This window comes from Vulpes vulpes, chromosome 4 (assembly GCF_048418805.1).
Source record: "Vulpes vulpes isolate BD-2025 chromosome 4, VulVul3, whole genome shotgun sequence".
NCBI classification, from domain to species: Eukaryota; Metazoa; Chordata; class Mammalia; order Carnivora; family Canidae; genus Vulpes; species Vulpes vulpes.
The window spans coordinates 98,893,865-98,910,781 of record NC_132783.1 but is presented as its reverse complement, the minus strand read 5'-3'; the positions used below and the strand labels follow the sequence as shown (position 1 = coordinate 98,910,781).

Here is a 16,917-nt window from a genome sequence, read left to right as displayed (position 1 = left end):
AAAGGTAGACAGAACCTCAAGGCCAAACAGGGAGGCAGGGCAGCTCTAACGGGGACATTGCCTCAGGGTGACAAAGCCAGCTTTGATGGTGGCAACAGCCTCAGAAGCCAAGAATTGGGCCTGGGCTCCCAGACAAAACAGGCTGGAGCTTTCCAGGAAGCAGGGCAAAGGCAGGCGCGCCCTTCAAGGCATGAATGCTGTTCTTCCACCAACCAGAGCAGCTTGGGCCACCCCCAGACTGACTGGCAGGCACAGAGCTAAGACTGTGAAGCTCCCAAAGGCCGGGATGGGGCCTCTTTATCACAGAATCATGTTCATCATCATAACAGGTCAAGAGAGAAAGAAGCTTTAGGCTGATCCCCAGCAACGCATCACACCAACTCCTATGCAAGAGGCAGCCTCCTGCGTGGCAAACAAGAAGAGGTGGACCAGGGGCCTCCAGGGACTCTGCCTGCCAATCCTCAGGCAGCCAGTCAGGTCAATCAACAGAAATAATCAGCAGCACAATGACAATGACAGCCATGTTCACTTCTCCCTCCATTGCTGAGCACTATGTTAAGGACCGGCCACGACTTGATCCTCCCAAGTTCTCTCAGGGAAGCACTTTTTGATCCTCCATTTTATAGCTCAAGACACTGAGGCCCAGAGAGGTAGGTGACTTTCCCAAGATCACACAGCAAGAAGGCAGGGAAACCAGGAGAAAGCTCAGCACTGATCCCTGTGCCTACACTCATACTCACAGCGCCGGGCCTGCCTACAAAGGGAGGAAGGTGGGGCTGCCATTTACTCATTGGTTGTTCACTGACGCAGCAGAAACTAAGCATCTACCATGCTAGCCACAAAAAAATCTCCCTGCCTCCAGGAACCTTATACCTTCCAGAGAGGAAAGAAAATAAGGAGACACACAAAAGAAACCCAGTCTGTGACTGGAGCTCTGAAGGAAATCAGCAGAGAGCTGTCCCCTTGGTCAGGGATGGGTGGTCAGGGCAGGTCTCTCTGAGAGAGTACATGGGAACTGAGACCCAGAGGATGAGGAGCAGCCTGGCTGTGCAGAGTAGCAGGAAGAGAGTAGGAGGCAAAGAGAACAGCAAGTGCAAAGATCCTGAGACAGAAAAGGGATGTGCTCCCTTCCACTCCTCTCCCTGGCCCCATCTTCTTCCCCCACTGCACAGAGCCTGGCTAGAGTTAACTCTTCAGTCACCACAACAGTGGTTAAACCTCTTGAGTCTCGGCCTGAATCCCAGCTCTGGTGTTGCCTGTCAGTAAGAAAACAAAATAAGCAAGCTGTGGGAAAAGGAAGAAAAAAAAGTAGCAAAGGGGAAAGCAGAAAGGGGAAGAGAGAAGAGTGAGTGAAGAGGCAGGTGAGTGCAGTGGAGGGAGGGACAAGGGGTGAGGAAAAGGGGCAAGGGAGGAAGCTCTTCTGGGTACAGGCCTCCCTGCCCTGCCCTGCCAGCAGCACCCAGGGGCACCCAGAGCCTTAAGATGCCACAGCACCAGCAGGCCCACACCCACCAGAGCTCCAGGAGGAGACCAGGAGCACCCAGCTTCCCCACCATGATGCTGGCCCACTTCCCCTGCCACTTCCTCTGTGAGCTGGAGCCCTGCCTACACCCATCACCACTTCCTCTGTGCGAGAGGCCACCACCACCTCCACCATCTCAGGGCTCAAACCCAGCTGAGGCAGGCCTAGGTAGGAGGGTGGCATTCCTGGGCACAAACTCCAAAGCTACAGGGAGACACCACACTGAAGTGACCCTGGATCCTCTCCTCACACCCCTCGTCTTCCCCTCCATATGGTACAGTAGAAAGGGCACAGGCTCCTAGCCAGAGACACCTGGGTTCAAGTCCTAGCCTTGCCATGGAAAAGCTGCATGAGCCTAAGTTAATCAACCAACATGCCTCCCTGAGCCTCTGCGTCATCAGGTGTGGAGTGAGGATGTGAACCCCTGCCTCTTGTGGGGCCAGAAGAAGCATAAACGATCAACAGATAAGAAGGACAACTCCCCACTCACTTACCTTGCTCACCTTGGAACCTACATGGCTGGCACACAGTAGGTGCTCAATTAATCATTCTAATGGCTAACATTTATTTGAGCTTTCCTGAAGTCCTGAGCCAAGTGGTTTCCATGGGTCATTTCACCTTCAAACCCCTTATGAGATAGTCCAATTCCTAGCACCTCCTTGCAGCTAAAGACACAAACAGACATATAAGTACTTTTCTCAGGATCATACAACCCTTAGGCAGCCTGGGTGGCTCAGCAGTTTAGTGCCACCTTTGGCCCAGGGCCTGATCCTGGTGACCCAGAAATGAGTCCCATGTCAGGCTCCCTGCATGGAGCCTGCTTCTCCCTCTGCCTGTGTCTCTGCCTCTCTCTCTGTCTCTGTCTCTGTGTGTGTGTGTGTGTGTGTGTGTGTGTGTGTGTCTCATGAATAAATAAATAAAATCTTAAAAAAAAAAAAAAAAAGGATCATACAACCCACAAGAGGTAGAGAGCCAGGCTCTAACTCTAGAAATTCATCCAAGTTCCTGTGCCATCTCTGATCCCCGGCAAAGGTGAGCTTCCCTCCCCTCCTCACGCTGTCTGCTTTCTTGCCGCCTCCTCACAACCATCCCTTGCTCTCTAGAATCTTCCCTGCCTCCCACCCACATACAACATCTCGTTCTTGGGCTGGGTGCCTTCCATCAGTTACTTACTTCCTCTCCCTGAGCTCTGACCTGGGCCCCAACCACAGCTCTGGCTCTCTCCCAACCCCACATGCTCTAGCTACCAGGGTGTGGCCCCTCTGTTCCCACCTTCGGCAACCAGGAAACCTGGCTCTGGCATCCTCCAGCTCCCCTACTCTGGTGACCATCCAAAAGTAGCTCCTCTCTAATACTGCATGAGGCTGACCTGGTCAGGCCCTGGGACTCAGGACAAGCAGGACATTAGCTGAGCTCAAAATCATCACAACCAAATCCCTCAGCTTGGCATTCCAAAGCCTTTTTGACTTGGCCCCTTTTGATCAGGCCCTGCTTTGGTCAGCCCCTCAAGCCAAGCCCAGCTCCCAAACCCACTGACCAGTGGACTCAAGGAGGCAACTGACAAGTACAGAGGGGGTCAGAGGAGGATACAGGGTGCTGGTGAACATCAGAGGCCAGATCTGTACCGTGCAGCATAGCAGCCACATGTCACTACTGAGCACCTGAGACGTGGCTAGTCCAGACTGAGACGTGCTGTGAACACAAAACACAAACCGGTTTCAAAGGGCTAGTGTGGAATAAGAATATAAAGTATCTCTTAATTTAGGGCACCTGGCTAGCACTGTCAGTAGAGCATGCAACTCCAGATCTGAGGGTTGTGAGTTCGAGCTGGGTGTAGAGATCACTTAAAAATTACATTTAAAAAAATCAAGGGATCCCTGGGTGGCGCAGCGGTTTGGCGCCTGCCTTTGGCCCAGGGCGCGATCCTGGAGACTCGGGATCGAATCCCACATCGGGCTTCCGGTGCATGGAGCCTGCTTCTCCCTCTGCCTGTGTCTCTGCCTCTCTCTCTCTCTCTCTGTGACTATCATAAATAAATTTAAAAAAAAAAAAAAAAAATCAATAAGCAAGTATCTTTTTCATTCTATATTATTTTAAGTTGAAATGATACTTTGGGGCAGCCCCGGTGGTGCAGCGGTTTATCGCCGCCTGCACCCTACGGCGTGATCCTGGAGACCCTGGATGGAGTCCCATGTCAGGCTCTCTGCATGGTGCCTGCTTCTCCCTCTGCCTGTGTCTCTGCGTCTCTCTCTCTTTCTCTCTGTGTCTCTATGAATAAATAATTAAATAATATATTTTTTAAAAATCTTAAAAAAAATAAGAAATGATACTTTGGATATATTAGGTCAGATAGAATATACTATTAAGAGGTGACCAACAGACACATGAAAAGATACTCATCGTCACTCATCATCAGGAAGATGCAAACGAAAACCACAATGAGTTCTCACATCTGTCTGAATGGCTAAAATCAAATACACAAGAAACAACAAGTGTTGGAGAGGATATGGAGAAAAAGGAAGCCTCATGCACTGTTGGGGAGAATGTAAATCAGTGCAGCCACTGTGCAGAATAGTATGGAGCTTCCTCAAGTAATTAAAAACAGAGACACCAGGGCACCTGGGTGGTACAGCTGGTTAAGCATCCAAATCTTGATTTCAGGGATCCCTGGGTGGCGCAGCGGTTTACCGCCTGCCTTTGGCCCAGGGCGCGATCCTGGAGACCCGGGATCGAATCCCACGTCGGGCTCCTGGTGCATGGAGCCTGCTTCTCCCTCTGCCTGTGTCTCTGCCTCTCTCTCTCTCTCTGTGACTATCATAAATAAATAAAAATTTTAAAAAAAATTAAAAAAAACAAATCTTGATTTCAGCACAGGTCATGATCTCAGGGTTTTTATATCAAGTGATCCGTGTTCAGCAGGGAGTCTGCTTGAGATTCTCTCTCTCTCCCCCTCTGCCCCTCCCATCCTACCCAGCCTGCACACTCTCTCTAAACAAAGAAATCTTAAAAAATAATAATAATAATAATACCATACAACCCAGCATTTCCACTACTAGGTATTTACCCAAAGAAAGTGGAAACACTCCTTAAAAAGACATCTGCAAGGAATCCCTGGGTGGCTCAGGGGTTTACCATCTGCCTTTGGCCCAGGGCATGATCCCAGGGTCCTGGGATCGAGTCCCACATCAGGCTTCCTGCATGGAGCCTGCTTCTCCCTCTGCCTGTGTCTCTGCCTCTCTCTCTCTCTCTCTCTCTCTGTCTATCATGAATTAAAAAAAAAAAAAAACAAAAAAAAAAACACTTAAATAGAATCTTTAAAAAAAAAAAAAAAGGACATCTGCACCTCTATGGTTACTGCAGCATTATCACAATAGCCAAGATATGGAAGCAACTGATTAGTGTCCACCGATCCACGAATGGATAAAGAAGATGCGGTGTTACATATTAGTATTAGGCAGCCATAAAAAAGATCTTGCCATTTGACACAACTTGGATGGACCTAAGGGATACTATGCTAAATCAGTCAGAGAACGACAATTACCATATGATTTCATTTATATGTGGAATCCAGAAAACAAAACAAACAACCAAAAACAGACTCCTAAATACAGAGAATGCACTCACTGGTGGTAGCCAGACGAAGGGGGGCTTTTATGTGAAATAGGATTCAAAATGCTGGCAATCGCCTCAAATCTGGTTCAGCCACCATAGGAGCCACCAATCAGTCCACAGGCCATACCAGCCTCCAGGGCCACCGACTGGCAACCTCAGGCCTCACTCTGTGGCCTCACTTCTGGGCCAAGCTTCTCAGCTTGCTATCACCACCTCTGCCTGGTAGAAGTCCTCCCCTTTCCCCACGAGCCCTGCCCCTGTCCTGCTACAGCTCACCCCACCCAGCAGAACCTCTCTCTCCTCCCCCCACCCAGTACACCTAGCAGCTGGGGAGACCACTGGCCACACTGAGCACTTCCTATGAGCCAAATGTTGTGCCCTACATGTGGGGTGAGTACGAGTCTCAGCCCCACCCTACACATGAGCAAACAGGCTCAGACACCAGCCTAGCACTTGAGATCACACAGCTGCGAAGTGGGACAGCCAAGATCTGGCCCCTGGTCCATCTGGCTGCAAAGCCTCATTCTTTCATCAGACACTCAGGGACCTGACACATCGCCGTGAATGAATACTGTCCGCCACACTGGATCAAGCCAGTTCACTTCGATGAGGCAGGGATGCTCGACTGGAACAATTTTGCACCCCCCCACCCAAAGGAGACACGTGGCAATGTCTAGAGACATTTTTGCCTTGTCACAACTAGGGGGTAAAGAGTGAGGTGATAGTTCTAATGAAGAGAGGCTAAGGATGCTGCTAACATCCTACCATGTGTGGGGGCAGCCCCTGCAACAGAGAATTCCCACCCAAATGTCAACAGCACCAAGGTGGGGGAGCCCTGGTGTAAGAGATCAGCTGCTATTACCAGCTAGACCCCAAGGTCACATCGACCTTTGTCCCACATTTTTCCTTAGGTTCGTCTTTCCAGCTCATCTCTTAACTCCCACAAAAGACACAACGGACACAGCATCCCATGATGGGAAGCGAGACTACCCCTCAAACACTAATGACTGCCAGCACAGAGGTCCAGCAGCCCAGACCACCCAGATGGACCATGGAGGGACCCCAGGAGTAACTGACAGTTACCCTCCCCTCATTAGCATACTAAAGTCCCCACCCAAGGAGCACAAGCCTCATTAACATAATATACAATCTGTATAATAGGCTTGTGTCCTTAAGATGTACGCGTGACCGTATGCCTGCCTCTACGTACAGTGACAAGGCTCCCCTTTCTAAATGTGCATCCTAGCCCTAAAGGAAAGGAACTCCTTCCCCTGTGCTTAGGGAGTTTCACTCAGCTTTGGAAGGTAAGCCCGATCTCCTTATTTGCTGCAAGTTTCCTGCATGTGACAACTCCACCTGGTGTAGTCTCCATCCTTGCCTCACCGCGGAGCGACCTCACGCTGGTTGGGTCTCACTACAAACACTCTGCCTTGTCCCCAGTGAAGCCGCAGTAACTGGCCAGGACCTTCTCTTGTTAATACCACAAGCATCAACAATAACAAAGTATCTTCCTTTCATGCCCACTTCCTGGGTGGGGATCAGGTGCTAAAGGTATCATACCTCCTCAACTCCTTCAGCGCCCCCATGCTCCCAATTACTATCTCCCTTTACAGACAAGAGTCTGAAGCTCAGAGCTGGAGGTCACTGGCTCTGCATGAAACCCAGATCCCATGGAACCCCAAATTTCTTCCCTTAACCACCTTGTTGTACCACACTCAGCAGCAGCTGAAATTGGGAGTGATCATGCAGGGTTGATTTCCCAGGGCTGTGGGGTGGGCAGCCTGTGGGGTCGTCCCCTGGTCTGGGTAACCTTGGGAGGCCAGGAGGTCCTGCATGAAGTGGGGGGTGGGGATCTACTTAGTTGTTTAGTTCCTGCAGCCAGAGCCAGCAAGAAACAGCCTCAGTGCTAAATCAGCAGCTCCAGCGGACCCCCGTGGCAGGCGACACCCCAGGAAGCTCGGGCCACTTGAGTTTAGGACCAAGCCAGGAACCCACTCACAATAGCAAGGACTTCTATTTAAAAACATTAGGCTGAGCGGAAATAAGGTTACTGCCTAAGGGCAGAACTCTTTCCGGAGGAGGAGGGGAGGCACACAGGCCCAGCCCTGGGCAGCCCCAGAGGAAGCGGAAACCCAGGCCTTAAACCGAAGGGCTGGAGAGGAGGTGAAAGCAGGGTCCCGGCCTGGAGTGGCGGAAGGCCTGACAGCTAGCTCCCACCTCACTGAACCTCTGCTTTGTCTAAAACCAGGATGTGGCACTTCAAGGGTGAAGGTTAACAATGGGTCTCTGAGCTGGAAGGCACCCATGGAGGGTGGACCCATTCAGGGCCCCAGAGGAATTCAGGGTTTGGCCCTTGCCCGGAGCAAGGGGCAAAGGGGAGCCTTTCCTACCTTCTCTCATTTTCTTTTAAAAATCTACCCTCAAATAGGCAAACCTTTCCACCCAATAATTCTCTTCTGAGAGTCAAGCCAAAAACAGGATTTAAAAAACACAAAAAGAGGGATCCCTGGGTGGCGCAGCGGTTTGGCGCCTGCCTTTGGCCCAGGGCGCGATCCTGGAGATCCGGGATCGAATCCCATGTCGGGCTCCCGGTGCATGGAGCCTGCTTCTCCCTCTGCCTGTGTCTCTGCCTCTCTCTCTATCTCTCTGTGACTATCATAAATAAATAAAAATTAAAAAAAAAAAAAAAAAAAAAGAATTTTAATGGCAAACCTGCTCATCACCAGGCAGCTCTGCTGTAATGCTCGCTTTGGAAATGCCAATTTTATCCCAACACCACTGATATACTACGGAACCATTTCATCAAAATGCTTAATTCCCATTTGCTTGTGTGCAGTTTTGTGGGCCAGAAATACTAGGTGAACACAGAAAACTGCACCCAGCTGAGCCAAGAGGCAAAGAAATGCCCACATCGCTCAGATGCGCACCTTAAACATCAAAGACCTGTAGCCCACACAGCATTGGGGGGTCCCACTCAGCACCTGATTTCAGATAACCCTCCTCCCACCCCTTCGAGCAGCCACGGCTCCCGCACCCACGGCCACAGCACCCTGCACGTCTCTTTCACTCTACAGTGTTGTGTTTACTGTAATATTTATTTCTCATCTCCAAAGTTGTGTATAACTGCACCACCGGTTTTTTTAGGTCCCCCCCCCCTTTTTTTAATGGTCTCCGCGGTAGTGAAGTGTTATATCTTTTCCTTAAGATTTTATTTTAGAGAGCATGCACAATGAGCTCAGGAGGAGGGAGAGGGAGAAGCAGACTCCCCCACAAGCAGGGAGCCTGAGGCGGGGCTTGATCTCAGGACCTAGAGATCATGCCCTGAGCTGAAGGCAGACGCTTAACCTACAGAGCCACCCAGGTGCCCTGGACCATGTCTTAAAAAGCGGCTGTTCTTACTGATTTTGCTCAGCATGAAGATTTTTTAGGGAGGCATATTTACATTACAGCAGAGCCGACTATGTTATATAAAGTGCTTAGCACAACGCCTGGCACATTTCTAATAAGCATTTAAACAACTGTGACTTGTTTAAAAAAAAAAAAAAAAGGCGGCACCTGAGTGGCTTAGTCAGTTAAGCATCTGACTCTTGGGATCCCTGGGTGGCGCAGCGGTTTGGCGCCTGCCTTTGGCCCAGGGCGCGATCCTGGAGACCTGGGATCGAATCCCACGTCAGGCTCCCAGTGCATGGAGCCTGCTTCTCCCTCTGCCTGTGTCTCTGCCTCTCTCTCTCTCTCTCTCTCTCTCTCTCTGTGTGTGTGACTATCATAAATAAATAAAAATTAAAAAAAAGAAAAAAAAAGCATCTGACTCTTGGTTTCAGCTCAGGTCCAGGATCTCAGGTGGTGGGCTCAAACCCTGCATGGGGCTGTGCGCTCAGCACACAGTCTATTTGAGATCCTCTCTCTCCCTCGTCCTCTGTCCCTCCCCAGCCAATAAATAAGAACAATCCTTTTGAAAAGGCTAAATATCCAGTAATATTAAGATCAAGGTGGCACTGAGCCATCCCAGAATGTATGTAGGAAACATTAAGAATATTACAGAAAGAGGTTTGAGGAATGAAAGATGGTATAAAACACTGTAGGTATATAAAATTACAACCTTAAATTAAAACATTTTTTTCACCGTAAAAAAATGATAAAGTCTATAAGGAAATATATCAAAATGTCAAGAGCAATTGACAGGACTTAGGGGGATGTTTTTCCTTTTAAGGAAAAAAAATATGTTCTTTGTATACTCCCAATTTTGCAAAACCATAAACCTCTGAAGAGCTTAAAGGTAACATAGAATCAAAACCAAAGTAATTTTCAAGAAGCAGAAAAATGAGACACCTGGCTGGCTCAGCTGGTGGAACGTGTAACTTTTGATCTCAGGGTTTTGAGTTCAAGCCCCATGTTGAGTGTAGAGATCACTTAAAAATATATCTTCATAAAGGAAAAAAAAGGGGGCAGAAAAATCATCTCAGCCTGCTAACCCAACCCTAGATGTCTGCTCACTCTGTGCTCAGCACGTGACTACCCGCCTTGCCGCTGTAGCACAAAGTTCGTCCTGCATGAAGGCAGCTTTGTTCCACTCTACATGTTATCAAACACTTTCTCCCCTTTCTATCTTATCTTCAGAATAAAGATGATTCTTAAGAAGAATCTTGAGGGATCCCTGGGTGGCTCAGCGCTTTAGCGCCTGCCTTTGGCCCAGGGCGCGACCCTGGAGTCCCAGGATCAAGTCCCACCTCAGGCTCCTGGCATGGAGCCTGCTTCTCCCTCTGCCTGTGTCTCTGCCTCTCTCTCTCTCTTTCTATGTCTATCATGAATAAATAAATAAATAAATAAATAAATAAATAAATAAATAAATAAATCTTAAAAAAAAAAGAAGAATCTTGAAATGATACAGGACAACAAATTTGAAGCCACATATACACTGTGACATTTGCTTTGTATTTAGTAATGAGCTAGCAATTATTTTCTTTTGAAATCAATTTACATTGCATAACGATTTAGGTGAGAATGACCTTGACTCCATCCAGAATGAATCCTACCCTTCTCTGTCTCTCCCAGGGCCAACTGTTCATGGGCTCATCAGGGAGAGGAGGGAAAAGGGGCCTCTTATCTTGAGACTGCTAAAGTTTAGGCTCTGAGCTTCTGCAAGACTTCATCAGGCAACCTGTAGTCAGTCTTGTCCTAACGAGCATGTAACAAATTGAGATTTCTAAGGCTTCATACACCAGGGAAGTCCTCAGGAAGGCCTTCACCATGCCAGCAGCCAGAAGAACCTGCTTGTTATAGGAGAAAAGAGATGGTGCTGGCCATCACCTCCCTAGTTCACAGCCAACTAGTGGCCCAGGCAGGCACTGTGTCAACACGTAAATTCTGGTACCAGCCATAAAAACCTTGATGAACTTCTGGCATCTACTGCCACAGTGGCCGTACCAGGGAACAGAGAAGTGGAAAAGAGTTATGGTCCCTGATTAGAGTCTTTAATAAAGCACGATCTGATTCAACTTCAGCTCTGAAGGGCTGAGCAAGCAGTACTTAAGAGCAGAAGGCATGGGTGACAGGCATCTCCAATCCTGGGTGAATCTTCTACAGCTGCTAAAGAAAATGTTAAACTGAAGCTCAGAGCCTTGGATTTGAGTCCCTTCTTTTCCAGACGCCCCAATATCCCCTAACATGAGGTTGGGTTGGATGGCCAGTCACACCCCAAGGCCAGGCCGGTGATATAATAAACCGTCCAGGCGTATCAGCCATCACCCGGCTCTCTTGCTTGAGCTCTCCCTTCTCTTAGTTATGAGAAAATCATGGGCTCGGTGGTGGGAGGGAGAGAGCTGTGGTGCAGCCAGCTCACAGCTTTGGGAACGAGAGTCACTTAAAAAGGGTCCACTTGCTCTGGAGAGCCAGGGAACAAAGTAACTTGTGAATCAGATACGCTCCTTGCTCCTTCGTATGAAACCTCCAGAGTAGCAGGGGACTTTTACAGGGCTACAGCAGCGGAAATGACAAGTGAAACTCATGGGGGGAAATCTTACCAGCATAAAAGTAAAGTTCTGCATTTAGGTTTAAAAGAAAATGAGGGAGGAAAAAAAAAAAAAGAAGAAAATGACCTTTTCTTGGTCAATGGGTAGCTCAGTGTTTTGAGTGACAGACTCTTGGTTTCAGCTCAGGTCATTAGTTCAGGGGTGCGAGATCCAGCCCCTTGTCTGGCTCCGCTGCCCCACAGTCTCCTTGATTTTCTCTCCCTCCCCCTCTGTCCCTACCCGCCCCCCACCCAGGCTCCTGTGTTCTCTCGAATGCTAGGATGGAAGGACAGAAGGAAGGACGGACATGAACCATATGGAGCCAGGATACACTGGGAGAGAAGGACAAGACTGCAATTGAAAGCCAGCCCCTATCGGAGAAGAAAACATCAGTGTAAGCCAATAATATTCACTAAAAACACCAAGTGAACCTTCTGGAGAAAAAGGAGGATGTGGTAAGCAGACCAAGGGTCCTGCTGCCCTCAAGACAGTCGGGGCACATCTGGAAGAGCGGGGTCTGACTGGAGACAGCGAGGAACTCTGGCTGCGTGTCCAGGGGCTGAGCTGCAAGGCTGAGGAGAGTCTCCTGGGGCCCCTGGAGGAAGATGTCGCTGAGAAGGGTAAAGAAAAGATGTGCCGCTTATCCTCAAATACATGCAGAGCCCTCAGGAAGAGATTTTCCAGCCTGAAAGGCACTGGATGTGAGCGCTACAGAGGCCTGCTTCTCCAACCACAGGACCTCTACTCCAGTGGGAGCTCCTCCCCGTAACAGGGAGTGCGGGCTCAGAGGAGAGGGGAGGTGGGAAGGTAACCAACAGGCACCCAGATGGGCCTGGTCCACCTCAAACTGCCTCTAGGAGCAGAACTTCTCAAACCTAATGTGCTTGGCAATCACCTGAGCATCTTGTTAAAATGCAGACTCCAACTTAACAGGGCTGGGGCGGGACCTGACATTCTGCATTTTTTTTTTTAACATTTTGCTTTTCTAACGAGCTCCCGGGTGAGGGGAATGCTGCTCCTCCAGGGACTGCACCTCCGAAACCAGGCTCTAGACCACTAGCAAGGCTGAGAGGAAGTCCTGACCAGGTGGGCCCAGAGACGCCCTGTCTGTGGTCCAGCCTCCTGAAAGGCAAGCCTGGGGTCTGCGTGGTGTGCAAGCTACCCGAGGCCTCAGGGGGATGCCATGCCGGTAACTCAGGAAGAAAGATCTCTCCTGGGGATGGATACACAGCAACTTAACATGGGGGATTTTCTCAGGAAAGGTTCCCTGGAGGAAAGGAGGTGAGGAAAAGGGTGGCGTCAAGCTCTAGGTGTTTGGGTCCCCCACACAACTCAGCATCGGTTCACAGGAGCAGGAACCAGACAATGACCTGCTGCAAACGTGTCTAGAATTAATCAGCCCTGCCCCACCCATCCCTCCACAAAAGCTCTCTGCCCCCCTTATGCCTCCAGGGGAAAGGTGACGGAAGCCTGGAAGACTCCCCAGCTGTGACTCACACACGCAAATCCCATCCCCGCAGCGCAGGACTCACAGGGCCCGACCTCCCCTTCCTTCTGCGCAGCCCGAGCCCACCTTTCCAAGCCCAACCCCTCCCCCGGGGGCCACCCCTTTTCTTGGCTGCGGCTCATCTTCAGGTGTGTCCCCAAGCCTTCCGGACGCGGCCGGGCTTCTCGGTCTCCACGCCTCGGCAGTCTGGCAGCATCAGTGTGGCCTGTCTTACGCCCAGAACCAGTTTTAGGGCGGATGCGTGGTCGCCGATGCCGAGGTCCTGGAAGCGCCCCTTTGTCTCCCCCTGCGGCGCCGAGCGCGGTGCCGGACGCACAGGAAGTGCTCGGAAGGGAGCTGGGGGCGGCGGCTGCGCCCAGAGGGGGCGCCCAGCCCCACGGGCCCCGGGACGGCGCCCCGCGCCCCGCGCCCCGCGCCCCCGCGCCCCCCCGAGCCCGGCCGGCGATCCCGGCCCGCGCCCCTTCCTTCCGGAGCCGCCGCTCGCGCCCGGGCCGCCCGCCCCCAGCGCCCTCACCTTGTAAACCTTCCCGAAGGCGCCGTCGCCCAGCTCGCCCACGATCTCCCACACCTCGTTGGGGTCCACGTCCCGGCGGACGTGCTCATATTCGCGGGACTTTCTCTTCTCGAAGGTGGACAGACGCAGGATGCGGCGGAAATTGGCGAAAGCCATGGCTGGGGCGCGCGGGCCGGGGGGCTCGGGGGCTCGGGGGCTCGGGCTCGGGCTCGGGCTCGGGCTGAGGCTCCGGCCGCCGCGGGGAGGTGGGGCTGAGGGACGCCGCGGGCTCCGGGTTCTCCCCGGACCCGCCCTTCCCCGCAGCCCGACTCCGGCCAAGTGCGCCCCGGGCTGCGCGCGGCGGGAGCACCCGGAACCGCGCAGGCGGCCGCGGTCCCCGCCCCCGGCCGGTCGGGTCCCCGGGGCCGCCTCCCGCCCCGCCCGGCCGCGAGCCCCAGGACGCGCTCCCGGGACCTGGCCCGCGCGCCCCCCCGCCCGCCGCCCGGCTCCACCTGCCGCTCCCCGGCGGCGCCCGGAGACCCCTTAATTGGCTGCGGGCGCTCCCCGGCCCCGCCCGTCGCCGCAGGGCACTCTGGAAACTGTAGTCCCCGCGCGCCCGCGGCCCCGCTGGGCTTCAGGACCGCTCCGGGCATCCCTCGGCCGCACGGCCCGGCTCCGCGAGGCCAGCCGCGCCGCGTGGGCCTCGGAAGAACCGTGGGGAAGCGAGAGGGAAGCCAAGGGACTTTCGCGAACGCCCACTGATTGTCGCCCAAGGGCTAAGAAGGTGGAGGGCACCCATCAGTGAATCCGCCCCGCAGCTACCCCGCAAGCCTGCTTGGCGGGCGCCCACTTCACCGGTGGCGACCCCCGGCGGGGGAGGCCCCAGATGCACATCCCGCTGGAGGGTCGGGGGCGGCTTTCCCGGCGAGGTGCTGCCTCCTAGCGCACGAAATGCGGCGCCCCTTGCGGCCGCCCTTGGTCCCCGGTGCGCGGGGCTTCCCGGCTCCTTTCCTGCTTCCCAGGGGCTCTCCCCCACCGGGATCCACAGACCCGCCAGCAAGAGAGCCCTGGGAGAAAGAACTCCTTGGGACTTCCTTATCACATGCTTCACGATGGACCTTAAGATAGACTTGCATAGTAAGTAAAAACTTTTAGCCAAAAATTCCTCAATTTTAAAAACTGAGCTCGTTACAGATAGAAAGGATCATCCTTGCTCCACTGCCACTGTACCGCCTGCTATTCACTCTCTATAGGACAACTATACTTTATCTAAATCCACAACGTGGTTGTGTGAACACTGATAAAAAAAAGAAACCTCACTAAAGTGGAGTTCAGAGGCTAGAAAGGGGAGCCGACAGCACTTGATGTCAATTACAGGGAAGTTGTCAATTGCAGACCTAAGAATCCTCAACAGGAAAATCATCGGTTACAGGGATGTAACTTTTCCCCATCGGGGAAAGATGCACATTGCAACCCCAGGGGAGAAATCCTCTACTCTGGTAACTCAGCTGATGGAAAACCATCATCACCCTGAACTCTTGCTTTTCTCTAGTATGATTTCCTTCAAAACAATTCTTCCCAACTTCCTCCTCCTCCATAAAATAAAGTTCCTCTCCTTTGTTTTGTTGGACTTGCCTGTGGTTTTGCGTTAGCTTGCGTGTCATGAATTGCAATTTTCTTTTATTCTCATATAAACCCATTTTGCTGGTGGTAAAATAACTGGCTATTTTATTTTTTAGGTTACATTTGCAAATAGAGCATGCTGAGGGATGGGCAGCCTGCAAAGGTTATCATGGTAACTCTACCTCATAATCAAACGGAATCCCAGCAAGTATCACCCTACTTTCCTTCCTACCCAGGAATCCCTACCCTTACAGAGAATGTCCATGTTGAGATGTTTTCACCCTTTCGTGAGCAGTGTGCAAATAAGAAATGTAGTTCTAAGTTTGGAAAGCTAACTACAGAAGCCTGGAATGCTGGTGGTGGTCAGCATACAGGGTGCCCCGAGTAAAGGTTGCCAAAAGATTTTAAAGGTCCCCCACACCTTACAATTGTAGAGGATCTTTATCCCTAAAAGAAGAAAAACTCTCACTGAGTAACCCCATGTTTAAACCTCCTCCAACAAGGGATCCCTGGATGGTTCAGTGGTTTGGAGCCTGCCTTTGGCCCAGGGCGTGATCCTGGGGTCCCAGGACTGAGTCTTGCATCGGGCTCCCTGTAATAGAGCTTGCTTCTCCCTCTGCCTGTGTCTCTGCCTCTCTCTGTGTGTACTCTTATGAATAAATGGATAAAATATTTTTTAAAAAAATAAAATGTTAAAGTTATTTATTTGAAGAGAGAGAAAGAGTGCCTGAGCACACCAGGGGCAGGGCAAAGGGAAAAAGAAACCCAAAAGCCAACTCTGCACTCAGCCCAGAGCCCCACATGAGGCTCAATCTCATGACGCTGAGATCATGACCTGAGACAAAACTAAGAGTCAGAAGCTTAATCAACTATGCCACCCAGATATCCCATTGAAAATGTTTTTTTTTTTTATTTATTTATGATAGTCACACACAGAGAGAGAGAGAGAGAGGCAGAGACACAGGCAGAGGGAGAAGCAGGCTCCATGCACCAGGAGCCTGACGTGGGACTCGATCCTGGGTCTCCAGGATCACGCCCTGGGCCAAAGGCAGGCACCAAACCACTGCGCCACCCAGGGATCCCCATCCATTGAAAATGTTCTAAAATTGCATTATTATGACGTCACAACTCAGTAAATTTTCTTAAAATCACTGATTTGTACACTTGACATAGGCAAATTTTATGATATGTCAACTATATTTCAATAAAGTAAGAAATCAAAGGTTCAATAAAACTAAAGCAACATCTCAGAAATAACTAGTACACAAGTCTGGTCAAAGAAAAAAAATTCAGAGACCATGAAAAGTAGGATATACTGTACAGTAAGGATTTTTTTTTTTAAGATTTTATTTATTTATCCATGACAGACACAGAGAGACAGAGGCAGAGACACAGGCAGAGGGAGAAGCAGGCTCCATGCAGGGAGCCCGATGTGGGCCAAAGGCAGGTGCTCAACTACCAAGCCACACAGACGTCCCTGTACTGTAAAGATTTTTAAACCGCAAAATGATATTTTACAGGTTTTCACTTATTTATTTGACAGAAAGAGCATGAACAGGGGGAGCAGCAGGGAGAGGGAGAATCAGGCTCCCCGCTGAGCCTGATGCATGGCTGGATCCTGGGACAAAGGAATCATGACCCGAGGCCAAGGCAGCTGCAAGTGACAGAGTCACCAGGCACCCCTATTATATCATTTTTATATCATCTACTATAAAGTAGAACTTTATAAAATATTTTTACGCATTTCTCATATGTTGATCATATAATTAATCATATTATTTTTCTCCTTTAGCCTATCAACATGGTGAATTTCATTGATTAAAATATTCTTGGGGCAGCCTGGGTGGCTCAGCAATTTAGCGCCGCCTTCAGCCCAGGGCCTGGTCCTGGAGACCCGGGATCGAGTCCAACGTCGGGCTCCCTGCATGGGCCTGCTTCTCCCTCTGCCTGTGTCTCTGCCCCTCTCTCTCTCTCTCTCTCTCTCTTTCTCTGTGTGTGTCTCTCATGAATAAATAAATAAAAATCTTTATATATATATATATATATATATATATATATATATATATATATATATTCTTGCATTCCTATAAATATTTTGCCTGGCAAATCTTATATTTAGGATTTTCATATCTATTCACAAGGCAAATGGGTC

At 50.8% G+C, this 16,917-nt stretch overlaps 1 protein-coding gene across 2 annotated transcripts in view; it reads right to left on the bottom strand.

Moving 5' to 3' along the window:
• STK10 (serine/threonine kinase 10) overlaps positions 1-13,615 on the bottom strand; it is a 113,621-nt gene extending 100,006 nt beyond the window's left edge. The window contains exons 1-2 of one of the 2 annotated variants that reach the window (XM_072756592.1): positions 13,572-13,613; positions 13,164-13,389 (exon numbers count right to left, since the gene is read on the bottom strand). In XM_072756592.1, coding sequence (XP_072612693.1) covers positions 13,164-13,319 — 156 coding nt within the window. In that variant the 5' untranslated portion in view covers positions 13,320-13,389; positions 13,572-13,613. Of the gene's footprint in view, positions 1-13,163 lie in introns of both variants that reach the window. The other variant, XM_026007115.2, reaches the window with a different exon arrangement.
• Between the last annotated feature and the right edge of the window lie 3,302 nt (positions 13,616-16,917).